This window comes from Poecile atricapillus, chromosome Z (assembly GCF_030490865.1).
Source record: "Poecile atricapillus isolate bPoeAtr1 chromosome Z, bPoeAtr1.hap1, whole genome shotgun sequence".
NCBI lineage: Eukaryota > Metazoa > Chordata > Aves > Passeriformes > Paridae > Poecile > Poecile atricapillus.
In genome coordinates, this window is record NC_081289.1 from 118,735,348 (window position 1) to 118,762,553 (window position 27,206).

The 27,206-nt window shown below is 39.1% G+C and overlaps 1 protein-coding gene across 2 annotated transcripts; it reads left to right on the forward strand.

The window, feature by feature from the left end:
- Positions 1–1,728: 1,728 nt before the first annotated feature.
- Positions 1,729–27,206, forward strand: PUM3 (pumilio RNA binding family member 3). 2 transcript variants are annotated; one of them, XM_058864210.1, is made up of 18 exons: positions 1,729–1,772; positions 2,021–2,127; positions 3,882–4,064; positions 5,749–5,884; positions 6,623–6,698; positions 7,401–7,494; positions 7,704–7,770; positions 8,326–8,500; positions 10,093–10,196; positions 10,703–10,781; positions 12,444–12,542; positions 13,618–13,671; positions 15,193–15,273; positions 17,123–17,265; positions 17,956–18,178; positions 19,262–19,349; positions 21,216–21,306; positions 26,957–27,206. In XM_058864210.1, the coding sequence occupies exons 2-18, from the start codon at positions 2,031–2,033 to the stop codon at positions 27,084–27,086; spliced, it is 1,920 nt and encodes a 639-aa protein (XP_058720193.1). In that variant the 5' UTR covers positions 1,729–1,772; positions 2,021–2,030; the 3' UTR covers positions 27,087–27,206. The 2 variants fall into 2 exon arrangements, with proteins under 2 accessions (XP_058720193.1, XP_058720192.1); XM_058864209.1 differs by lacking the exon at positions 1,729–1,772 and adding an exon at positions 1,860–1,905.

Below are 27,206 nucleotides of genomic sequence, written 5' to 3' on the forward strand. Positions count from 1 at the left end.
GGCACAGCAGCCCTCCAGGTTTCTCCCCCAGCTGCACAGGAAAAGGCAGCATCTACACGCAGGGGGAGGCTGGGAGGCACAAGGATCACCAGGAGTGATAACTGACAAGTTTTACTGTGATTTTGTAGGGCCCATCAGAAAACATGTTGGAATTTGGCTGGACCAAGCCACATGATGTGTTTCCCTCATCCCTGTTCTCTGGGATGCCTGGTTCTCAGGGATTCCCAGTTATGATGCCTAGAACCATAAGAAGGTGTTCAAGGAAGCCCAAATTCCAGTAAGAGCCTCAGCCTCTGCTGGGTTCACACTTCTGCTCTGCTCTGCAAAGACTTCCTCTTCCTGGAACTGCTTACCTTGGCTACTTCAGCAAACATTAGTGATGGGACCTCCGTGAAATGAAGACCAAGAGAACAGAATTACCTCTGTAATGAAGTGTAATAATTAGCACATTTATGAGCACCTTCTGTGTTAAGGAGCCCTTACCCAACCCCTCTCGGGTGAACCAGCACTTGCCAATGGCCTTTCACACCACCACACATCTGCAGAGCTGGTGCCATCTGACGCACCCTGGCATCAAGGGCACTCAATCGAGGTTGTGTCACATTCTTATTTCTGCTGTGCCCCAGGCAATCCACACCTGAGAAGAGGAGCCCAGGGTGCCAGGCAGCAAAGGCAAAAGGGGAAGGGGATGGTTGATGGCAAGTTGAACACGAGTCAGCAGTGCCCTGGCAGCCAGGAGGGCCACCTGTGTGGGTGGGGGACATCAGGCAGAGCATCAGCCAGGCAAGGGAGGGGATTGTCCTGCTCTGCTCTGCTCTGCTCTGCTCTGCTCTGCTCTGCTCTGCTCTGCTCTGGGGCAGCCTCACCTCGAGTGCTGGGGACAGCTCTGGGTGCCAGAGTGTAAGAGAGATATAAAGCTATTGGAGTGTCCAAAGGAGGACCATGAGGATGATGAAGGGCCTTGAGGGGAACCTGTATGAAGAGCATCTGAGGTTGCTTGGTCTGTTCAGCCTGGAGGAGACTGAGAGGAGACCTCATTGCAGTTTTCCTTGTGATGAGAGGGGCACTGATCTCATCTCTGTGGTGACAGTGACAGGACCTGAGGAAACGGCCTGAAGCTGTATCAGGGCAGGTTTAGGCTGTACATTACAAAAAGGTTCTTCACCCAGAGGGTGGCTGAGCACTGGAACAGGCTCCTCAGGGAACTGGTGCCAGCACCAAGCTTGATGGAGGCATGTAAGGAGGCACTTGGACAATGCTGTCAGATACACGGTGTAATTCTTGGAGTATCTGTGCAGCACCGGGAGTTGGACCTGATGATCCTTTTGGGTGCTTTCCACCTCAGCATATTCTATGACTCTGTGAACAGAATTCTCTCTCTCTCAGCCTTTCCTTCTAAGAGATGCTCCAGCCACTTCTCTTGCTCTCTACTGGACCTGCTCCAGGAGCTCCATGTCTCTCTTGTCCTGAGGAACCCAGAACTGGACGCAGCACTCCAGGTCTGAGCAGATGGAAAGGATCACCTCCTTCGACCTGGGAATACTGTTCCTAATGCCCCCCCATGACACCACTGGCCACAACGGCACTGTGCTGGCTGACGGAGGCTTTTGGCCCGCCAGGTCGCTGCCCGCAGAGCCTCAGTCCGGCGCCTGCCCCCGGCGCGCTGTACGGCACGGCAGCGCGGCACTGTCGCGCCGCGGCAGCGCGGAGACCAATGGGAAGCGGCGGCCGGCGCACGCAGCCGTCAGGCGCGGTCGGGGCGCACGTGTGCGGTGAGGGCGGCGGGCCCGGGGTCCGGCGGCGGCCGGGGCTGGGAGCGGGGAGCGGGGAGCGGGGAGCGGGGAGCGGGGAGCGGGGAGCGGGGAGCGGGCCTGGCCGAGCCTCCCCGCCTGTGCGCGGCCTCTGGTACCCCACCGTCCGCTGGGAGGGTTTGACTTCGCCATGGGTCAGGCGCAGGCTGTCTTTTGCTCGCAGGGGAGCCGCGGCGGTCCAGTAATGCTGTCTCTTGCTCTGTTTGCAGTGTTGCCGTCATGGAGAACAAGGCTAAAAAGAAGTTCGTGGGGAATAGTGGGAAAGGACCTCGTGGAAAAGCGCCCCATGGGAAGAGGAAATTTAAAAAAGATAATGGTAAGAAGGCGAAGGGTCATCGGTAGGAGCCCTGGCTGAATGGTTATGGTTGTGTATGCTTGGAATTCTTTTTGTTCGCTTGGTAAGCCCTTGTTTTGAAACGACTAGTTTGGCAGATGAGCAGCAAGGAGTGTTGACTGCCTGGATTACAATAAGACTTTGAGAGTGTCTTCTCTCCTTTGAGATTCTCACAGAGGTGCTGATGAACCAAGAGCGATCGGTGAGGTAGATTGAAAACTGCCTGAAGGGCTGGGTCCAGAGACTGGTACACTCTTTGGAGACCACTGATTAGCAGTGGACCCCAGGAGTCAGTACAAGGTCAAGTTAGGTTCAGCAGCTTCAAGGAGGACCTGGATGATGGGGCAGAGGGCAGCGTTTTCAGATTTACAGATGACACAGAACTGCAAGGAGTGTTAGATGCACCAGAGGGTCGTGCTGCCCTCCAGGAGGATGTCACCAGGTCTGATGGTGGGCTGGCAGAAGCTTGGTGAAGCTCATCAAGGACTGAAGGGCAGAGTCCTGCAGCTTGAGGGGAACAGCTCCATGCACTCAAAAGTACAGGGGAAAGCCCAGGGGCTCTTGGTGATCAGGCTGGAACATGAACCAGCAGTGTGCTGTGGTGGCTAGCTGGATCCTGAGCTGCATTAGGAGGAGTGCTGTCAGCAGATTGAGGGTTATGATCCTTGCCCTCTCCTCAGCCCTGGTGAGCTTCACCTGAAAGCTCCTGGGGAGCCTTCACCTGAAGTGCTGTGAAGAGCTCTGTCTCTTCAGTGCAGCAGAGATACGGACATGCTGGAGAGAGCCCAGTGAAGGGACCAGGGTATCTCTTCTGGTAGGAAAGGCTGGGTCAGTTCAACCTGTCCCGGGGAGAAGACAAGGCACAAAGACAGACGTTTTCTAGTAGTGCCCTGTGACAGTAGTGCCCAGAGAACAATGGGCAGAAATGAAAACTGTGATGGAAACACAGGAAATTCCTTCTCAGTATCAGGAAAACCTTTTTACTGTGGGAGTGACTGTGCACAGGCACAGGTTGCCCAGGGAGATGGTAGAGTTTAGCACACTGAAGATAGTCAAAAGCCACCCAGGCATGGTCCTGGGCAACCAGTTTCGGGTGGCCTTGTCTGAGCAGGAGGGTTGGACCAGATGACTTTGAGAGGTGCCTTCTATAACTGTCATTTATTCAAAACTGTACTGACTCTATGAGCCACTTGCTGAAATGCTTTAAACAGGTTGCACTGCAAGCCCTTCATCTCTGTTTGATTCATCTAAAATGCTCTCAGTTAAAATTTTGAAGTTGATAGCCTTTTGATTCTAGACTTGACATTAATCTGAAAGGTGAAGCTAGGTGGGAGGATGCTGTGGGTTACGATTGAGAAGATGCCTTTCACTGCTGTCCTAGGACAAATGATGTTGAAACAGATCTGATCATGAACTATGAAAAATATGGGGATTTGGGGATTGATGACTTTGATGTCAGGGATGGTGACATTTTTTAATATAGAATAATTCTTTTTATGCCTGAGCTGTTGCACTGCTGCCCAGAAAAAATATCTGGGCAAAACTTGTCTAGAGAAACCTTACCCAGGGGCTGCAGTGAAAACACCAGCTTTGAGAAGCACGTAAGAATTTTTGTTAAATACAGAATTGTTGCTGTGAAGTAGTTTCGTTCTTGTTACGGTAAATTTTTATTTTTAAATTTTGAAGCAACAGTAGGTGTATAATAGCATTTTAATTTCTGTTGTGTTGGTTAATAGATTCAGGTCCACCAAAGAAAGTCTTTAACAAAGGAGATGAGGAAGGAAAGCCTAAATCCATTTCCAAGAAATTTATTAAAGGACAGTTGAGACCTGGAAAAGCTACGGTCAAACAATTCAAGAATAAACAGCAACCAGAAAAGTTTGCAAAGAAGAGAAAACTCCAGGATGGTGAAGAGGGAGGTGAGCAGATTTTTAAGCCTGGATTAAGGGAAACCAGGTTTTGGGAAACACATTGTTCATCAAAGATCTTCCTCTTTCTGTTGGCCTTTCCAAACTGGCTGAATAACTCCAGGTTTACTTCCTGTTTAGTCTTTGCTGTGGGAAAAATTACTTCACTTGACTAAGCTTGAGGCTGAAGTCATGAAAATCAACAGTTTGGAATTTTCTTGGAAGTCAGAAGTAAAGACACAGTAGCAAATTTAAAAATTGTCATACCATCCTAAAGCTCTGTTTGTTTTAAGGCAGTGTTAAGTGGTTAGCTAGAAACTGGCAATTGTTACATGTGATTTGCAAACACAGAGCTTTTCATAGTGTGTTTTGGACTGTTCTAAAAGTACTTGCTGTAAGTTTTGGAATAGAAAATCATGAAACAAAGTTGGTTATCCTTTACATTATTTCCTTTCTGTGGTCCAGACTATCTGGTCACATCCTTTAAGAGAAAAAAAAGCATAACAGGTGCTAACACTGCTTTTAGATTTTACAGCTTTTTTTTTCTTTCTGGTGTTTATAAAGAAAGGCTAAATAGTTGTCTGGTTTTATAATTTTTAATGGGTTTCTTTTTTAAATTAATTTGTTCTGCTGGAGATCTTAATCTTTTCCCATCCTGTCTTCTAAAGCAAAGCTCTGCTGGGGCAGTTAATCAGTGTTGTAAAATGAGAAGTAGAATCTTAAATTAGGGGTTCTGCAGTTCAGCAGAAATATGCCATTTGAAGGACAGTAGATTATGCTGAGTATTTTATTACTGCTGTTCTTGCATGTTTGCAGACTGGATTTGCATCGAATATGCACTAGATGTCTGAAAATCTAATAACAGTAGTATGTTTTTATTATGCTGCTTAAAAAAAAAGGAAACTTTCAGTAAGCCTTTAAGTGTTGTTCATAAGAGCAAATGAAAACCTCTGTGTATTGCACTGCTCTCAAAGCATTACGAGTCTTTCTTGTCACTGTTGCTTTAGGAAACTGATAAAAAATCAATGCTATGCTTTGTAAAAAGGAAAGCATGGGTTTTTGAATGGGTAAAACAATACATGCTGCTAAATACCAGTGAGCAGTGATTTAAGCTCTAAAAATTTAAGGTGGTGCCCTTAATGCATAATCTGTCTGCCTTTTATAACATTGTTTTGCCCAAGTTCATTGTGTGGCAGTGTACAGTGGTTGTATAATAAAATGCCATACTTAAGGAATTTGACTGAGTAAAAAGATTAGGCATGTGGAAAGGGGTTAACTTTTTTCTTATTTTGGGTTTTCAGATAGGTATCTTTGAGTTAGGGGTCTCCTTTTCTATGACGAAAAAGGTATGCTTGAATTAAGAGTGAAATAAAATGGGACAATTGTTGGGGCAGTCATAGCTGTTAAGTCAGTCTATCTTCAGTCAGTTCTCATGCTATTAAGATATGCATCCTGTGAGAGTTTTGAGGAAAATTTATTGTTTGTCTTGTTCTTCCAGTAGTCTAGAAGTGATGATTGCTAGCTTAGCATACTTATTCAAGATTTATGGTTTCTTGCGAGCTATCTGGTTAACTGCAGGCAAAGGTTCTGAATTGTTAGCAGCTCAAGTCATAGAACTGCTGCGGTTTAGACTGCTAAAGAATTCTATTGCTGCTCTTTCATTAACTGTAGTAAATATATTTATTTTTGTCCTAAGGGTCAGATGCTAAGAAGCCAAAATGGAGTGAATTCAAAAAGAAAAGGAAAGAGTTAAAGCAAACCAGACAAATTAATGATAAAAGTAATTATGACCTAATTGTAAAATCAAAACAAATATGGGAAAGCATAAGAAGGTAATTACTTTTTTTCTTCTGCTTTGTTGACTTTTTGTCATAAATTGCCAGAATACCCTCTTTCTCATCTTGTAATTATATAAAACTATTTCCAAACTGAATGTCTTTGGGTGAACGGTAACATTGCATGCAAATTTGTTCAAACAGAGTATAGTAGCCCGTGGTCCTAGGAATGTCTGTATTGACCTTGTATTTTTGGCTAAAATTTATAAATTTATGAGTAATTGCTTAAGAAATTGCCTTTTTTCTTTTGAACCCTGAAATACAGAGCAAGCACTAATTCACCCTGATCCTACAGTGGGATTACTGCATGAGGTTTTTTTAAGGTTCAGTGTCTCTCTTTGAGGGTGTTATTCTAGAACTTGCCCTACGTCAGCAAGAAAAGTTAATTTTGCGTGTTCTAAGTGTTTGTGCTTTACATCCTTACAGATCTTAGCACCTCCTATAAGCAACTCTGACTGCAAATTTGAGTTTATGTTTCAAAGAATACTTTACTCAAAAAAAGAATTGTATGTGTGGAAAATAATGTGTGGAATTCTAGTTTGGTTTCCATAAACTGAAACAGCTTAATCACATCTCTGTACAGGGTTAACAAATGACAGTGTAAATTTGGATTGGCAGAAGCCAACATGTTTTCATTTGTATTGTCTTGATTCTTAATTTTTAGATACAAGTGAATCACACTACAAAAAAGCTGCTCCCTCAATTGTTTTACTAGGTTTTTGTTTTTTTTTGTAGAAAAAAGTGTGATAAAGATAAACGAGAAAAGCTGATGAATGAGCTACAGAAGCTTCTTCATGGGAAAATTAAAAATGTAAGAAAAAAACTAATGGCATGGTGCACAAATTCACAAAATCTTTAAAGAATTGGGAAACTGAGTAAAAAGAACAAAAACAGGACTGAAAGACTGCATTTGGTACCTGTATTTTGAGACAGTAGTCCTGGGATGCTTTATCTGTCAGCTGGCTGTTTTAAAAGGCTGCCAAGTAGCTTTAGTCCTGTGAAGTTTGATGTTAGCTGGGGTTCAGGAGCTTAGAGGTTTGATTATTTACAACTGTTGCTTTGCAATTTTCTAGGAAAATTAGTGTCCTCATGCTTAATTGTACTAAACAGTCTTTCTGCTTTATTCTTGAAATGTATAAATTTGCAGTGAAGAACATGCTGAGCTTTTCGTATTCTGTGCTGAAGTGGAACCGTTTCATCACACTTACTCTAAAATTATAAAGAACAGGAAAATGGAAATACCATTTAGTGGTTTTATTTCAGCATGAAAAACTTTAATGCATGTTGTTAATTATCAGCAGCTGTTGTCTGTATTTTCTTTGATAGAGTACTTGTGAAGGGGTAAAAATCCATAAGTCTTGATTTGTTATAAGCAGGTAACTGCTTTTCTGATTTTATAATTGGCATTATATGTGTGGCATGAAAAGATACAGGAGAGCACATACATTAAAATAATTATGGTACATACTGCCTTTTGAAGGGCCTAGAGTAATGAAGTATCTCTGTCCTTCAGCTGGCATTTGCACATGATTCAACCCGAGTGATCCAGTGTTTTATTCAGTATGGTAATGAGAAGCAAAGGCAAGAGGCATTTGAAGAATTGAAAGGTATTTTCATTTTACTTATATGCTTCTATATTGTGGTTAGGCTGCATTTAAACAAGCCATGTTGTTTTGTCTTGAATGTTTTTACTTTTTTATTTTCTGAACTGATACATCAGGTCTCGTGAACTCTTCATACTTACTTAATGGCATATCATTTCATAGAGTTAATGTAGTGAAAAGTGAACCAGCTGAATGCTTCTCCCTTCTTCTAGATAGCTTAATAGAGTTGAGCAAGTCCAAGTATTCCAGAAATATTGTGAAGAAGTTTCTTATGTATGGGTGAGTATCAAGTGAATTTGCTCATCGGTGTTGTTTCATTTTCGGTGTGAAAGCTGCTTCTTAATCTGTAATGAATTGGTCATGAATAAAAAATACGTCTCTGGAAAAATCTTTGTAATATTGTGGAGTAAAGGCAGGGGAGTGCTAACAATATTTTTCCTTTTTCAAGAAGTAAAACTAATGCTGCAGGAAAACTTCTTTTTGTCAAGGAAAACTTGACAATAAAATGGTTAGATGTGTTCTCAGAGTTGATCTTTGCTGCATATAAAACATTGGCTTTTAAGAATTTTCTTTGCTAAGTGTTGAGGATGGCATTCCTTATTCTCTAGAATTTGTTCACTGTTTACTTTCCCTCAAAATGCCTTAAAATTTCTCCACATTCCTGGCTTTCTTTACATATTTTCCCAAATGCCATAAGGCTGATTCAGTTACATAAATTTCATGGTTTCTATGACAAAACTTACTACCTAAATATGTTTCTAAAAATAAAACTCAATAGGTAAGCTTATCTGTAGAAGTTTTAACTCTTGCTATTTGTATTTCCCTGAAAAACAGGACAAAAGCACAAGTTGCAGAAATAATAAAAAGTTTTAAAGGCCATGTGAAAAAGATGCTGCGTCATGCAGAAGCATCTGCTGTAGTGGAATATGCATATAATGACAAAGCCATTCTGGAGCAGAGGAATATGCTGACAGAAGAGCTCTATGGGAACACTTTCCAGGTTTACAAGGTCGTATTTCAATACTTTGTAGTTTAAGATAGTTTAGCCCATAAGGTATTGTGTTAGTAATGCCTTACCTATCTTACCTACTATTTCTTTTGATTGCATTTCTTTCTGTCAGCTGTCCAAAGGTAGTCTAGTTTAGCATGTTTAAGTGTAATGATTACTTGCACATTTCTAGTTTAGATTAAATTGTTGTGGGTTTTCTTAGTTTGACCTATGTAAAAATATACTATGTTCATGTATGAGCTTGCTCTGCTTATCAAAGACAGTTTGTTCTTATATAGTTTCAGTTCTCATAGTGTCTGGGCTGAAATCATACCTGCTGAGGTAAGACTTAGGTGTAGTTCTTCATTAATGCTGTAGATGACTCTTGTGTCAGAGCTACCCTATGTCTCATGACATAGAATGGGCCAGTATCCACATCAAGTGTTCCACTTGGGCTTAATTTTATTCTTTCTTTTCTTTTTCTGTGAAGACTGTAGGACTTGAGTCCAAACTCCACTGAAACCTAGGTCTATGGTAGATGCTCACCAGGCACCTTCTTAAAAACTGCAACCGCAATTCTTTTGAATTCTGTTTTTAATTTTTGCTGACTTGGGAAGTAGGTATCCATTAGTGTTAGGAATTTTGCTACAAAGTAAAGAACTGTTTGGCAGAATTACTAACTTCAATGCCTTTTTCACCTGTTCACTTACACTCAAGATTTCTGTTAAAATCATCTTAAGACATTAACAACTAATTTCTGAGCCTGTATCTTCTTAACAGGTTATTATAAGTTTTAATTAGGCATTTTGCAACACTGAGTAGTAGAGAGGCATGTTTGTTGTGATTATGGGCTGTAATTTGTACTGAGAGTCAAACAGCCCATGAAGCCATGGGCAGTGTTACCTTCCATTATTCTGGTATTTTTTGCCTAACTGCTTCAAGTGACCATATATTGTGGTGCAAAACCAAGATTCAGCTCAATGTAGGTTTATAAAAAATTGCAATGTAGTTGTTAAAGTGTAGCAGGTATGGTTTAAGAAATATCTCTTTTAATTGTCTCCAATCAGAAGTTTTTCTAACAGCAGATTATTTTAAAAGAGTTATCAGTGTAATTCTTTTGTTAAGATACCAGGAAGTACTTCTGTGTGGGAGGTATGTGGTACGTATTCCTCTTCTCTGCTGTTCCTGAACTGGAATTTCCTGGGCCTTTGTTAGCTTCTCAGTTCATTAATTTAGGTTGCCCTCTGATGTGTGCATAAAGCAGGATTTCTGCTTAGTTAAGGAGCACCTTAACACAATACCAGTTTTGTGTATTTTGCCTCGTATCTGGCATGAAGAACTGATATAACTGGCAGAAAACACCTCAGACTATGGAAGTTGGTTTTGTTTGCTAATGAGAAACATTTAATTTGTAGAAACTTAAGTTGACATCTCCTGACATGCTCAGGAAAGGTAGCTTTTTGTTTTTAAAATTGTAAGAATTGTTAGTTTTGCAGAAAATTCATTTTGTTTTGGATATTCATGACATTTGTTTGAAAAAGGTGTAAGCATTGTAAAGTTCTATGAGCTCTGATACTGGTACTATTAAACCTCTGATTGTGCATTCATTTCAGACACCGGCTGTCCCAACACTGGATAAAGTGCTAGAAGCTCAACCTGAAAAGAGAGAGGCCATCTTGGATGAAATGAAGCAGATTCTTACACCAATGGCACAAAAGTAAGGACAAAACCAAAAAGGTGTGACAATCTAGCACAAACCAGTTTGTTTCTGACATACAAACAGTGCCACTGGTATAAGTTCAGACGACAGTGAAAGTGATACTCTTTTAAGCCGTAGTGTTGCTGTGCTGAATAGTCTATGGTTTTGTCCCAGGTGTCGTAATGAGTATCTTACCTTAATTTTGAGCTCCACTTCTATGAATTGAAGTGTCCTCTGTCCCAGTCAGACAACTGTTAGAAATATTGTTCTGTGATGTATTCCTATAGTGAATTATTAGATACGCTTCTCCAGTGGTCTTTATGAGAAAATAGGTTCTATAATTGTAAGTTTTGCTAGAATCTTGCATGTATTGTAAATGTTAAACATCTGAATCCAAAATGAATGTGTGTTTTCTTCTTACAATACTGCCTAATGTTTTTAAATACAAATGAAGTATTGCTAGCATAATTTAAAATGATTGTTTGTGGGGAACTTGTTGCTTATTTTTGTCTGTCCAAATACAGAGAGGCGGTGATAAAGCACTCACTGGTACATAAAGTGTTTTTGGACTTTTTCACTTTTGCTCTTCCGAAACAAAGATCTGTAAGTATCTTTTATTTTGCTTTTTGTCTTTTTTTTCCTTTTTTGTGGAATGTTTTTTATCCTTTTGTGAAAATGTTGTAAGTTAACTAGACAAAAATACACATCTTTCATTGATGGAGTTCTATATATCTAGTGATTCTAGATAGATGATTGGAGGGTAGTGTTGTATGGAGATTTATAGTCACAATGAACTTTCACAATAGGGTTTGTGATGCTTGAATTTAAAAAAAAAAAGAGATGACTATGATGTTTCCTCTCTTCCTGCTAAATGGTCCTTCTTAGTAGCTGAGGAATAATTAAAATAAGGACCATTGCTTGCTGTAGCTTATCTTTCCAGTGTGTAGTTTCTTAACAACGTGCATTGATTGTCCAAAAATCTCTTGACCAAAATACGAGATTGGCCCTTTTGTCAGCAACCAAAACTTTGTCTGCTATATCTACATTAAATTGCAGGTTTAAGATTACATGAGACATTCTTGTATTTAGGCCTAAATCCATCTGTTTGATGTGACATGGTTTAAGCTGCTGTGCTCTTCGACTTTACCTGTGTTCAAGGTGTGTCCGTCAGCCTCGCTTAGGTTCTGTAGCTCAGAACCATCTCACTTCAAGTCAGGCAGAGCCTTCTAAACCTGCGTCTCTTGCCTCTTTCTGCCAGACCAGACTCCTAAATACTTTGTTACTGTTAATAAACCCAAAGCTAAGGGTAGGGAAGCAGACGGTTTGTGGTGTAAGTCCAGATCTTCAGAGCCCAGAACATTCCTCTGCATGGTTTCATGTAATGCTATGTCTGAAAATGCTTTTGGATTTGCAGGCTTGCATGATTCAGGGGAATGAAGGCGTATCTCCTTGCTTGGCTTTCTGTGCAAATCTACTAGTATATGGACATGCTCTGTGAGGTTTAGAAACCACTTCAGCAGATCTGCTCCTGCCTGTGCTTACAGCTAGTGGCACCAATTCTGTGGTGACTGAACAGTTTTGAAATAATTGGTAAAATGCTTTTGGCTAGAGGGCAAGAAGAACTAGGAATAGAAAGACATAGGTGGGAGCTGCACTTTGAGGAAATCTATTGGATAGTAACAGTAGTAACCCAAGAGGGTCTCATTAGATTTGGTTTAAATTTTTTCTTCGGCTGATAATATTGTCAGATACCTTGAGAAAACCTCATTCCCTTCATATGAAGACAAAACTTTTGGCTATGTCTTGTAATATCTGATTTATAGTGTAAATGACTGGTGCATAAATGACTTTTTTAGTTCTTCTTACTTTCTAGCTAGTACTCTGTATGTATGAGTATGCATTTGCTTCAAAGATTTCTTCCTAAATTAATGGTTGTCTTGTTCTCTTAATTTCTGACTCAGTTGTGAGCACTCTTTCTTGAATTTTTTGTAATAGGGCAGCTGACAAGCTTCAATATAGTTGGGATTTTATGGCATGATTATGATGAACATTGTAGTTTTAAGGAGAGATAGATTGTGTCGTCTACAGTCTTGGTCTCCTCTTGAGGCAGTTTTTCATAGGTCAGGTAAGTGAGAGTGGTTCTGTAAGCAAGTGATGCAGTACAGTGTGGGCACACAAAAAAATTCTTCAGGCCTTCACCTACCTGCCTCAAGCTCCTCAAGACTTTCCTTTCATCCTTTTGCTTTATCACCTTTTCTTCCTCAGGAAATGATAGAAGCTATCAGAGAGGCTGTCATCTACCTGGCACACACTCACGATGGAGCCCGAGTAGCAATGCACTGTTTATGGCATGGCACTCCCAAGGTAGTGTTTGGTTTCCCTCTACTTTGTCCTCTCTGACTGCCCACATGGGTCCTTTCACACATTTTCATGCAATTAACAATTTGAGACCAAGGTTAAAAACTGGCCCCTTTTTATTGATTGGCAGACTTAAACAGTGATTTTTTGTGAATCAAATGCTTTCATTAGAACTTTTATAGCGGAAGCACCTCCTTTTATTTTTAGGAGAGATTTTGGCAGTGACACATGGAGCCACTTTCCATTGTAAGGTTATTGGCATTTTATTTGTCCCATGGATTTCTTAACGTAAGTGAAATTGACAGGAGGGAGAGGACAGTAAAGAAGTCATTATGTGAAGCCATGTTTGGCTTTGGAATACCAGGACTTGAAAAATGTTATAGGAAGCGTGTTTTGGTTTCATCTGTTGACACAGTATCCAGAAATACTTCTGGTGTAATGTATGTCATCATGTCTTGGAAATACTGTAATGCCTTCTATGTTTTTCTATATTAAAAAATATAAAATAGAAAAAAGATGCCTTATTAAAATAGTCCACTTGCTAAAGCATGCAGAAAAAATACTAAGTTCCTAGGATCTAAGTGTAGTAATAGATCTAAAGAAGACAGAGCAGTGATTCCAAGAGCCAAAAATACAGGGAGGGAACTTTATGACAAAATATTCTTGCTAGTAATAGGGATTTAAAACAGTTCCAGGTTCAGGTTGAATTATGTGTCTTTCCAAATGAAGAGATGAAATGCATTCTCCTGTAATTAAGGGACAAAATATGAATGAGCATGTGTGATGGTGGCCTGGGGTTTTTTCTTTGCTGTGTTTTTTTCCAAGTTTTCTTGACATCTCCTATTGGTGATCTGGACTTGTAAATGTACCACAGGATCTCTCTGGAGTCAAGTCATAATTCAGGTTTAACTTCTCACAGTTCTAGGTGTAAACTAATAGAATATGTGGAGGTCTTCGGTAGACACCTTTGCTTTAGAAAGCAGATTGAAGATTATCTTTTTGAAAGTGCAAATAGCAGTTTAGTTACTCAGAATCACTGGTATTCTAGGCTCATTTGAGTTTCCTCTTTCCTCTTGGACAGGACAGAAAGGTCATTGTGAAAACTATGAAGACGTATATAGAAAAAATAGCAACGGTGAGTGTTCATTAACCATATAATTCATATTCTTTATAACTAGTGATTATAGAGGCTAGCTTGAAGGTTCTTTGAATGAATTCAAAGTTGTTCTTTGAGATCTTAATAAAACCAGTCTTAAAATGGCAGTGTATTATGTATTAGATAATATAAAATAATTGAACTGTATGAAATATTTAGGTATATCCCAAGAGGCTTCATTGTAGGTACTACATGTAGTACTATGCTTTGCTATGACTGAGTTCATTATTATTTCTCAGTTTTCTTTCTACTTTTTATTTTATTGATGCCAACTTTGTATTCCATCTTCATGTGGCCCATTGGTTAATTCTTCTTGGCTGGGAGTAAAACAGCCTGTATAAAGAAGAGGAAGAAAAGTCAAGATATGTTGGAGATGTCATTGAAAAAGCTCTTTGACTTGTGTATTTCTTAGAAGATGCTCAGTATTTTTTTCAAGTCAGGAAGCTTCAAAATACCTTAGCATACAATGGAGGAAGTCTGTTTTATTTTTTAATGAACAATATGTGCTGGGAGATTGCAGCAGCAGCAGAGTAGCAGTTGAAGCCAGATTTCATGGAGTTGGGCAAAACTGCAGCTGTAAAGAAGAGCTTTTTAAACTTCCCTTCCTGGTTGCTGTGGGTTTTTTTATTTGCTACTAGTTATTGTGGTCTCAGTCAGTGGCCTTCAAGCATTTTGATCACATCCTGGGCATGCATCCCCAATATATGTATTTATACTACTATAATAGTGTGCATTATAAAGCATACACAGAAACAGAAAATTTAAAAGGATAACCAGAGGCTATTTTTTTTTTTTTTATTAATGGTGCCAAAAATATTTTCTTTCTGCACCAAAATGGATTGTCTTATGGAACCCACTTTGAGGGCCACTGGCCACTTGACTAGGTGAATTTTCCACTAGAATAAATGAGTTGTTTCATTTTAGAAATTATATATTATATAGAAATATGAGACAGTGGGTAAATAATAGCTGGTACAACACTGGAGCGGAGAAGATCTAGCTTCATTTTGATCTAGAGCCTCACTGACATATAAGTGAATTTGTCTGTGCCCTTTTGAGTATACTGGAGACTTGATCTCCAGCAGTGCGGTAGAGACTGTATAGCTCATTGCAGAGATGTCCAAAAACTCTGTATGTGACTCAGTTCAGTTTTAAGCAAATTTACAATAGAAATAAAGTCTGTGTGTAATATTGCTGTAGGGAAAATACTATGATTTCAAATGTTGATAATACAGTAGGATTAAGTTAATAGCTTGAATGTGATAAAACAATATATCCACTTGAAATGGAAGATCTACCTTTAGCAACATATTTCTCTTAACAAGCCTTGCTTTTAGGGAGAAACCTATATGTTGGATTCTCTCATTCTATGACAGTAGTCAGAATTTGCTTGTGCTTGATGTTTTGTAATGTTTGAGACAAACCCTCAGAAATTATGATTCTGAGTTAGTATATTCATAAAAATGATTGCATGTGTTTTCTGATGTTTCATCTTTGCAGGGTGAATTTTCTCATCTGGTCTTGCTGGCAGCATTTGATTGCATTGATGACACTAAACTTGTGAAGCAGTTAATTATATCAGTAAGTAAATTAATTTCTCCTAAAATAGTATATTAAATAGTGTCAGTGTGTTTGTCAGTATATAGGAAGATGAAAGTAGGAATCTGCTTTTTTAGACTATTTAAATACTTCCCATCTTCTCTGTTTCATTATATTTATGTATTATGATTAGTTTTTTCTTTTCCTAGCAGATCTTGGCACTTTCATACATTGTTTTAATTATTTATTTGAATTAATTTTAAAGCTAGGTTCAGTGCTTGCTGTAATTTTCCCTTTTAGTGCACATTCATTCTGGGTAAGGGGTGACTGGAGTCTCTTTAAATTCAATGTCTTTTATCACAGAAGTTTGAGCTCTGCTAGTATTTCTAGAGGTTAAATTGGTGGAAAACTTGAGAATGATGGTGTTAACTTACCCATTTTACAAGCAAAACTATTTGCATCCTCTAAGCAGAGAAATTAACGTTGATGTACATGTTGTAATCTGCTTGTAGTAGTACTCATGCTGCAGCTGTAAGGACTGACTCGTTTAGGGGAAGTGGCAGGGAGATAAAGATGACACAAATATTCCATGTGTGGAGAAGAAATATAAGGAGGAAGTGGTTCTGATGAGGCTTGTTTTGAAAAATAGGAGCAATTCTTCCCTTGAGCTGCTTTGTATAGGGTGCAGTAAGGATTTTGTACCCTATCATAAGGATTTTGCCCTTAGACTGTGCCTCTCTAATGGGTCTGGAGAGATAAAAGCATTTTCCTATGGTCCTCAACGATTTCAGCTCTGATTGCAGCTGGATTTGGTTCCCAGAGCCAGGTCTGGAATGTAACAACTTCCGAGAAATGTCTAAGGATCTAAATTTTGACATATCTGAGCTGTCCTAGTGTGACTTGTTCCTGTACTGTGTAACTAGCACTCTGCTTTCTGGAGAGTTTATTAGTTCAGATACTATGCCTTTAGCTGAGTTTACAAGATGTCATTTAGTTATAGAATCATCTGAGATCAAGAATTGATCCATTATCAAAGGTAATGAAATGTTTACATCCTAACACATCAATCTGGACAGAAAATGGAGAACAAGATGTGGCCTTTGCACATACAGAATTGGCCCATCACGGCTTATGTGAGGTCAAGAATGGGGAAAGGATGGCAGGAAAAGGAGAAAAAAAAAATCTTAGAGTCAAGACAAGCTCTTCAGATAGTGAATTAAAACTAGTAGCAGATGATGAGGTGGAGGCATCTTAAAATCAAGCATTGAAGCACATTCTGTAGAGGAAAGAAATCTTTAAAATAATTTCAAAGAGCAGTTGGGCTTCAAAAACACCTTATAGAGATTATTATTATTTTCATAAAAAAATTACCTTTAGGAAGGTAAAAAACTAGTAAGACTTGATGGGGAGAAAAAGCTAGGGGGGTTTTATAGTTTTGCTGTTTTGGGGGCATTTTTGTTGGTTTGGAATTTTTTTTTTTGTAATATTGCAAAATTCATCATTTATGTGGGTTGCCAGTATGGCTGAGAATTTCTATCTGTAGGAGGGGTTTAAGCTCTTTAAATCCTCTCAAGGAAAGTATTTTCTTACTATCATCTCTGAGGTTCACAGAATCTTAATCCTGGACCAAAGTCAATGTGTGGTGCTTTGAGCTTTCATATGTGATTGGAGCTGTACATTGAGTGCTTGGCATGTGTAAGGATTCAGGCGGATTTTAGCACAAAATCTTTCTCTTTCATGAGACCTCCAAAAAGATGGAGACATTACCAACAAGAGATAGCGTGTCTCTGTCATTTAGAGTTTCTTCTGGTACTTTTTCACAGTTCTAATACTGATAATGACCGAGAGCTGTTATTTCATTTGTTTTGTTGTGGTTTGTTTACTCTCACAGGAAATAAAGGCTTCTTTGCCTGATATAATAAACAACAAATATGGAAAGAAAGTCTTGTTGTACTTGCTAAGTCCTAGAGATCCTGCACATTTTGTTCCAGAAATCATCACACTTCTGCAACAGGGAGATGGAAATGCCTATAGGTAACTCAGATGTGAAGGTTACATGGTTTTTCTTTAGAGTCCAGAAGTCATGCAACTTTTTGTCATGATTAATTTCAACTTCGTAATAAATCTGAGTAATGTAAATATATATAAATAATGCATGTTTTCCCCTTTTGTGAAGGGCAAGTATTATGATATATGTATAAGCTTGTGTATCAAATTTAGCGTAGAACAAAATTTGTAATATGCATTATTGGTGCTTTGGGTCACATAAAAAAAAAAATAAAAATATATATATATAAATCCATAAAAATGGAAATTGTTAATTTGATTTCAATCTCTGGTATTGACATGGGTGCTTATCAGCTTTTAGAGGAGCAATTCTAGATGACTAGGAAGCTGTCCAAAAAATACATCTCCATAACTGAGATAACAAAATGAAAAGAAATAGTAAATGTTACTAACAAGAAAAAACTATGAGTTTTTGAGACAGTCAGCTTTAAGCGCCTTTTCATTCCATATGTTCTTAAATTCTATGTCCAACATGCATTTAATTGTACATTGAACAGAGGGAACAATAATGCCTGTATTTGAATCTAGCATTAATTTAAATGTCTCAAATAGCACATATGTTCTGAAATTTCTTGTTGCCTGATGTGGATACAGTGCAAATGTTCTGCAGTAATGTGCTTTCAATGAATTAATTTCAATGAATGTCTCTTTCATCAGTAAGAAGAATTCTGAACTCCGTCGCCATGAACTCCTGGAAGCCATTTCCTCACCTTTGCTAGAATATTTGCAAGAACATACCCAAGAAGTAGTGATAGACAAAGCTACTTTTGTCTTGGTTGCTGATATTTTAAGAACAGCTCTTGGTGACATCCAGCCTACGTTAGATGCAATCGCTCAGTTAGCAGCAGAAGAGCTGGTCCCAGGGGGCCGTGATGGACAGGTAATGCAGAGAAGATATCGTGCTGAGATCTTATAGTTCTTCTGCATTACTAAAATGAAGTCTAGTCTTGTTTTCCTTTATGTAAGACATTAGTGTACTGCCATGGTAGCACCTGTACATTAGATGTGATCCTGTTTTCTGACTTGTTGATGTCATAGTTTATTGTTAGTGCACCTGGAGTGATGGTGGCTTGAACCAGCATTTCATAGCAGTTGTAGGCATAAGTGCTTTTTGATCTTACATCTTCAGAACTGCTTAGAACACTTAGTGTGAAGGTTGCTGACCAGCATGTTACACAGTCTTTCTTAATGTTACCACTGTGCAATCAAGCACTTAGCAAAGCTTTGTAGGTCATTTGTCTGTTTACATTGAGAGGGACGGGATCTCTTACCTTTCAGGTGTGCATATCTCCATGCAAAGAAAGATCTTAGATAAGAGCTGTTTGTCTTCACAGTATGACCTTCTCTTCAAAGAGTGCCCCTCCCCTACATTCTTAACCTCAGTCAGATATGTGTCCATAGACTAGAAAACAAAAAAATACAATGTATGTCATATTTAAAGTAGATATCCTCTAGATTTCCATAGCTGTAGTGTTTTAGCTCTGCGTTTTGCATATTTTGTTACACATTTTATGAGATTGTATGTGAACTACACATGTTTTCTGTGACTTTGTGGACCATACGTAGTTGATTTTCAAGTGTGGAAGTGTGAAAGGTCTGGAAGTACTAGCAGAGGCAGTTACACCAGGAAGTTCTGTTTATTAAGAACGATGTCCTTGAAAGTGTTGATGTTGATGTTGGTTCATAATAGTTTATATTGCTATAAAATTAAGTGTTAATTTAATTAACATAGAAGTTAAATGTTGCAGGGAAGATGGTAAGAGTTAAAATGGTCAGTTTGAATGAGTAGCCAGAAAGTTACATCAAACTTGTTGATATTAGCCTAGGTCACAACTCAGTCAATCAGTGTGGTGGCAGAGTGAATAAATCAAGCAGGAATATTTATGGCCAGACATATTACTGAATTTTGAACCAACATCACTAAATAATTATGTTTCGTTTTGGTTTGTCTATTCCCTTAAAGCTTCACATTGCAGAACATCCGGCAGGCCATCTAGTTTTGAAATGGTTAATAGAGCAAGACGAAAAAATGAGAGAGAGTGGAAAAGAAGGTATGTTGGAAATACAGCTTTATTTGCTCAGATTGACTTCAGAGTAATTTGCTATCTGACTTCAATTAAGATAGTTACAGTTATTTCTTTGCGTATACTAGTATATGGAAAATTTAACATTATTGTTTCTATCTTTTTGCTGTTGTGAGCTGCTATACAGAGTGCCAAGGATATGTTTTTTTTTTTTTGCAGTGCAAGCAGTGGTTGTGCTTTTTCATCAGGGCTTTAATGTGTATTTGTGGTGGACTTCATTTCTGTGCTTAAAATGTCTTGATAGCTTTGCTAAATCACATAGTAGTTTAATAATAGAAACATTAAAGTCTTTCTTACAGGAACCCCTGTTTCTTTCGTGGTTGTAAACCAGGCTGTAATCTTTACTGTGTTCATTAGTGCTGCTGGATTAATGCTTTGTAACTGTTACTAAAATAATTTGTGCACAAAAACAGTACATCTTTGCTAGTTTGTGTTCCATAAGGCAGATATTGGGTACAGATGTTCTCATCTTAATTTAGCTTTTAAACTTTTTTTAAATTATTACGTAACTGTAAAATCTTCTGTGTGTATCACTCTATCCTAATAGTGATTACTTTTTCTCATACAGAAAGCTTAAAGAATGAAAGCACATGGTTGGCAAAGTGTAATCTGAGGGAACTTCTCTGTGTGTAATAGTTTTTTTCTATGTAGAATTATCAGATCTTGTTAAACTTCTTATTTCTTTTCCTCTTGCTACATTCAGCTAGCCAGTATTTCCTTTAAAAACGTTAGTTTTGCTTTATTAAATGTTTCTGAAAGTAGACTGTTTTCCAGTTTCTCAAGCAGATCATTGAAAATGTGCAAAAGAAAAGTTTTAGTGAGGAGTGTCTTTCAGAGACTTGCGTATCTGAAATGATGATAGTAATCAGGATTTATTTCTGTAAAAATGGTACAATTTCCAGTTTAATCACATGCTGTTCCCCTTGGTTTCCTCTGAGAAGTATCACCTAGAATTGTTGCTTTGATTTAATTAATTTGTCATTAAACACCAAGCAAATTGTTAGCACCTGAGGAACAAGCTGTATAAAATCTGACCTGTCTTCAGGTGGAATTAGGATCTAAAGTGACACTGAAAAACAGCTTCGGTGTTTGAAGCCTGGTGTTTGTTGGGGTTGGATGGGGTTCTTTGCATTGTTTACTGGTAAGTTTGCTCAGAATGACAGGTTGTAAGAACAGTTTCCATGCAGTTCTTTAAATTCTGCTGAGGCCCTGAAGTCAGCCTAGGTTTGTGTAATGAATCTGAAGTCAACTAAGGCTTTCAAAGCCACTGAAGAAATAGAGCCCTGGAGCATCAGTACAGCTGAAAAAGACAATGCTTTTGCATTAATAAAGGATTAGTTCTGAAATTTTAAGTAACTTCTGTTCAAATTCTTTTCCTTCAGTTATAGAGTCAGATGCTTAAAAATGTAGCATTTTTCAAGAGAGGTGTTTATGTATTTAGTATACTGCATACAATGATCTATTCAACCAAAATGATTCTGTGATTCTTGCTGAGTTCTGTCTTTGTACTGTATACCCTCCCTAAGATATTAATAGCCTTTCACGCCCTTTTTGAAAAACAAACAAGTTTGAATACTTCATAATAGTAAACAGTCACACAGTGCTGCTGTTGTCTAACAAATTCCATGCAGTACTTGGAAGTAGTCTAATATCTGTAATGGTCTGCATTGCATTGAACAGTCAATTATTTTGAGGGAGTAGAACTTTGTAAATACTTGGGGGACTGAAAACAATTTGATTAAATCAAAACTGCAGGGAACTTTCCACAGGCTTCTTTGTAGAAAAATATTGTCTCATTTTTCTCTTCCCCTGCTTCTTTCTCACATTTTGCAGTTTGCTTTGGAAGAACATTGGTGGAACACGTTGGTATTGAGAATCTGAAGACCTGGGCAGAAGTAAATCGAGGTGCCATTATTCTTTGTTGGTAAGTAAGGCACATGACTGCTTGTGATTAGATTACATTGTTAATTTCTTGAACAGCTGAGAGAACATCAGTTGAAATTTCTACCAAGAAAATGACATTCAATGTGTGCTGTCTTGAATGAAACAGGGATTAGAAAAATTCAAACCAGAGTTTCTCTAGGTTGTTTCTGGGGTTTCATCTTTTGTAGTACTAGGAAGCAGCTCAGTATCAGAAAATCTGAACATTAAAAACAAAATTATTTTTAAAATTGTGCCTACCCTATCTTGTTTTACAAGCACAAACCTCTCAAAAGAGCAGTCCAAAAATAGCTACATTAAAATAATTAACTTTAGGATACCTCGTAGTAGCATACAAAAATCTGGAAATTATTTTGCTTTGTTTTTTTTGGTAAATTATTGCTTTGTGTTGATGCCTTAATTGGAAAGCCTAAAAAGTTCTCATACCAAAGTAGGAAAGTGTTTGGAAGAGACATAAGAATAACATACATAACATACATAAGAATAGATTATGCAAAGGCCTGTGATGAGCTAACTGGCTCACAAGCCTGAAGCAATGAACCATAGAATTAGTGAGATCAAAAGTACCCCACAGGGATCAGATTAACGTTAACATTTTGTTTTATCAAGAGTGAACTGCAGTGTTAATCATCGCTGCTTTCACTTTGTAGCTGCCTGTCAGTATCAGGTCATAGAAACCCAAGGTTTTGTCCTGTAACCTCAAGTGTGCAGTCTGTGTTCTGGAACTTGTGTATCAGCCTTGCCCTTCTGGCACCTCTGAAAGACTTTCACTGAACCTAAGTCAGCCAACAGTTCAAACAGACAACATGATTTTGAACATTAAGTCCTTTGGTCTGTTTTTTGTGCTCCAATTTTCTCTCTCCTGAAGTTACTTTGTTTCCTTGCTGTTACTTGGATTCCTTGCTGTTGGCTTTCCATCTCTGGTCTTTATCAGTTTAGAGTAGGGATACTTCAATGTTTGTGCTCTTTTGCAAGGTGAATCAAAAGCCATTTTCACCTCTGTCAGCTAATCTGAGTTTAATTCTAACTCTTTTTAGTTGTTATCACTCAGATCACTAGTGAGAAGAATTGGTAGTAGAAGAGTAGTTGCAATCCAGATACAAAACCAGTTCACACAGAAGCTTACTAGTTATATGTATGTGGCTGTTAAGATTTTTCAGCTGCCAAAATGACAGTGTTCTTTCCTTGACTCTTATAACAGGCTTTTAGAATTCACCTAATGCCTTTAAGTTATCTGATCCTGTGCACAGATGTTCGGTGAAGTTCTGTTAGAAAGGTTTTATTTACTGACACTGTGTTAATGCTTGAGTGTTTTTCCTTTAAGTCAAGGCTGAACAGATTAATTTAACATGTAATGTTGCTGGTGAATGTACTAAGATGTTGGGATTGTCTAAATAAACTTGTAAATTAATAGGTTTTTTTCCTGTATTTGACACTCCAGTAACTGTTCGGTGGTCAGCGTGACAATAGCCTTTTAATAGACATTGAAATAGAGATAAAACAGGAAACTGGTAATTGCTCATTAAAGAAATTAGCGCAAGAATGTATTTTGTGGAAAAATCTGTGAGGAATGGCAGTCTTCTCTCTCACTATTACTCATCTCACTACGGGTGGGGCCTTGACAAGTGTCCTTTGTTACCAAGCCAGGGATCTTACCTCCAGGAGTGGCAGTATTTTCACCTATACTAAAACTTAGCTAACAGGAAAAAGAGAAAAAATTATATTGTAGGGCTGTTTGTTTGTTTGATGGAATTTTGTTGGTAGACTTTGGTTTATTTCACTTAAATCTAAATCCTTTGTAGACTGAACTTCTCTTGATGAATTTTTAGGCATAATGTCCTTTTGTTTAGGCAGCTGAGAACACACAAACATAACCATCTCCTTTTGTTCCATTTCATGTGACATTTGTTTACCTCACTATTACATAGCAATTTATTGCATTTTTGTTTTAATTGCATGCACTGAAGTCAAGAGATTACCTAAATTGTGCAGCAGTGATTAATTTAGTCTGGTGTGCAGCAGCAGATTTTTTTTTTTAACATAAATTACTGAGTTTTAAAAAAACCCAGATGCTTCTTGCCATGGTTGGACACTGGCCAAATTCCAGGCACTGTGAAAGCTGCTCACTCACCCTCCCCTGCCACAGCTGGGCAGAGGAGAGAAAACAAAAAAAATTATCAAAGGGTTCATGAGTTGAGATAAGGACCAGGAGAAAACACTCCTGGTTTAACAGGTTTAACTTAAAGGTAGAAAGTGAATTGATTATTAACAGAATCAGAGAAGGATGAGAAGTAAAATAAGCTCTTAAAAAAAATATCCACCTTTTTCTCCCCCAGCCCCTCTCTCCTTCCCACCGACAGCACAGGGAGACAGGGTGTGGGGTTTTGGTCAGTTTATCACTGAGATTTCTTCCACTGCTCAGGGAGAGGAGTCCTTGCCTTGTGAGACTCTGAGGTCACTCCCATGGGACACAGTTCTCAGTGAGCTTCCCAGCATGGTTCCAATCTCATGAGCAGCAGTCCTGCCAAAACTGTTGCAATATGAGTCCCTCCCATGGGCAGACAGTCCTCCCAAAACTGCTGCAGTGTGGGTCACAGCTCCATGGGGAACTGCCCTCCAAGGACAGGCTGCTCCAGCCTGGAAGCAGGGCCCCCTCTCTCCATCGAGTCTTCCACAGGACCACAGCCTCCTCCAGGCATCCACCCTCTCTGGCACGGGCACCTTCCCCAGGGGCTACAGGTGGGTCTCTGCATCCCCTGTGGATCCCCATGGGCTGCAGGGGCACAGCCGCTTCACCATGGTCTCACCACAGCCTGCAGAGGAATCTTGGCTCCAGCACCTGGAGCACCTCCTCCCCTCCTTCTCCACTGACCTTGGTGTCTCTGTGTTGTTCCCCTCACATGTTCTCACCTCCTCCTCTTCTCCAACTATAAGCAAAACTGTCTGCACTTCATTTTGATTTTCATCTTAAATCTGTTATCACAGAGGTGTTACCAACATCTCTAATTGGCTCAGCCTTGGCCAGCAGCCTGTCCATCTTCAGAGCCATCAGATACTGACTTTGCTGGACATGGTGGAAGCTTCCAACAGCTTCTCAGAGAAGGCACCTCTGTGGCCCCCCTCCCAATACAAAAACCAAGCCATATAAAACCAACACGGTTATTTTGTCATAAAGGATCGCTAATGCTCAAACAGAGGTGATTTTCACACAATACTAGTTCCTCCTTAAGCCATGATTGATTTTTGTTTTGTTGTTGGCTTTCGGAAGCCATCTGTCACATATGTGCAGATCTGAGACTCAGAATTACTCAGTGAGTCCATTTGAAGATTTTCGGCTATCTAGTCCTTCAGCTTATTTGTGAGTTAAAAGCAGTCAGTGCATGTGCTTGGCTTCTCAGTTACCTGGTATCCTCTGGACCTTCTCCTTTCCTTGCCCTACTTGCTTTTGAATGAAAATATTTGGGGCCTGGTTCTGACTTAGTACTGTCTTGAGGAGCCCAGAGGTACTGAGAGGATCCTCTGCATGCTCACATGTGTGTTAAGTGTTGTAACTACATGAATGTCATAGATGCATGCCTATTTGAACTCCTATATATGACTTTTCTGTATTTTTTTCAGTTTGTAAATGATGTATAGCATCAGGGTAGAGAATGGATAAGAATGTGCTTTACCAAATGTGTTACTGACTTCCTTTATTTCTTTTTTTTTCTTTATCATAAGATCCATGGAACTTATATTTTACATCCACAAAATGCATAGGTGTCAGCTTTCTAGACCTTGTAAGAACTTACAGAATAGTAATTTAAAAATACCCCACTATGTCACTGTGTTTGTCATTTGGCTGTGTTATCAAACATACAGATGTTCTGTATTAAGAACGTTGTCTTGACATACCTGTGGTTACTATGAGCTTGAAAGCTGCTTTACATGTATAGCTGTCAGAAGCTGACATTAATTTTTAGAGATAAATAAAATGGAGTCCAGAGTGACTTGCTACTTTGTGTGGTCCTTGTCTCTTATGGTGAGTGAAACATATATACTTCTCCATGTTAATTACCAATGTGTTCAGCACATCCTTTTCCAGGATTCTGGACTTTCTTGCTTTTAACAGGGGTACATGACTCAGTAGAGGAGATGAGAATATCAGCCTCAGCTGTGCTGAATTCAGTTTTAAAGAAGGCTTCTTGATTTAATGATACCATTACAGCTAAATGTGTAACACAATTTGCTGCGAAAGGTTGCTGTAAAGTCACAGTCATAGAAATAAATCTGGGAACTAAGTAGCTGAAAGTTGTGGTGTAGTCAGATGGACATCCAGAGCCTGTAGTGTTGCCATCCAGCACAGGATTTGGTGCTCTAAAGGAGACAAAATATAAATCTCATTGCAAGCTACTTAAGTTAATTCCTTTATGTCTTACTCAGTTCAGTTTGCCATGTCTAATCATTGTTTTAAAAGTAGGTAAGAAACAAGCTTTTAGGGTGCTGCAAATTTGGGAGCCTTGGAAGAATCCTAAGGATTGTAAGGATTTGTAGTAACATGCAGCCTGCTTCATACCAGCACATGGGTGTTAAAATTTGTTTCCAGTCTTAGTTTATTTATATGTCAAACTTGTAGTTCTGATGTGCACAAACTGGCTGTAGAACACACTTTTCTAGGTAGTGTTCACTCATCATTTTAAAGTAGCAAATTAGGTGTGCCATTAACTCAGCAGATCTTGTGTTTCAACCCAGGAACAGTACTGTTAATTGCAGAAAGGGAAAAGGACAGTCTCTACTGAGCTGACAGTATTTTACAGCTTATGATGAATTTCTTTGTTTCTGAGGAAGAGAATTTATCTGGGAAGTTTGATTATTTTTCCAGAAGTAGTATCTAAAAGGAGAGCAAAACTGGTAAGGCTTCATCGTTCTTCCCTAACTGCAGCATGAAAGTGCAATGGTGAAGGTGCTTGATGCATATTAGATGTACTTCACTGAATCCAGTTTTAGGACTCCATTACAAGAAAGGCATCAACAACTGGACTGAATTCAGTGAAGGGCGACCAGCATAGTCATGGGCTTGGTCCCTTGGCTTGGAAGGAGAGGATGTGGGGCCAAGTCTGTTTCAGCTGGGAGAAGGGGCATCTTGTGGGCTCCTGAAAGCATCCCTGGCACCAATAGGATGGATGGAGAGCTGGTCCCTTCACAGCAATGTGTGAGTAGGGAGCAGGAGGCAGTGCCACAAGCTGAAACACAAGAGGCTTAGGCTGGAGTTACGGAGAAACCTTTTTCCCCATGAGGATGGTGCAGAAGTGGGGCTGAGGCCCAGGGAATTTTGGCTGTCCCCCAGCCTGGCAGGTTTGAAGCCTAGACTGGCTGAAACCCTGAACATCCTGGTCTGTCCCAGTATTTGAACGTGCTTTGAGTAGGAGTCAGCAGTTCCTTGCAGACTGATTTATCCTCTGTTGGATGTGTTCTGACTTGGTGCTTCATATTTTATGGAATGTTTTACATCTTTTTATAATAGAAGGTGATAACATCTGGCTTGAACTATTTTATTCTTAAATAGTTACCTATTCCCATCATGGGCAGCTTCTTTTTCTTTAACCTGCATGCTGACCTTTGATATCCTTCATTTTTTTTCCTGTGTCTTGCAGCCTTCTCCGAAGCACTGATGAAAAGGTGGCAAGTACAGTCAAAAAAGGACTAAAAAAGCTCATCCCAAAGCTGAAGCAGAATAAAAATGTAAAAGGAATAGAAGCATTACTGGAGAAATTGACTTCCTAGTGTAAATGAACCTAAAATAATTATTTACATCAATGCAGTGAACTGAGATTTGGTAAGATTTTGTACCATGGTTTTAAGAAGCAGTGTATGCCTTTGTATATTAAATAATTTCTAAAACAA

Excerpts from the sequence above, each read along its gene's own strand:
- PUM3 (XM_058864210.1), top strand. The coding sequence starts at position 2,031 with ATGGAGAACAAGGCTAAAAAGAAGTTCGTGGGGAATAGTGGGAAAGGA. Across the intron at positions 10,197-10,702 it reads CTTACACCAATGGCACAAAA|AGAGGCGGTGATAAAGCACT; the intron begins GTAAGGACAAAA and ends GTCCAAATACAG. Across the intron at positions 13,672-15,192 it reads ATATAGAAAAAATAGCAACG|GGTGAATTTTCTCATCTGGT; the intron begins GTGAGTGTTCAT and ends TCATCTTTGCAG.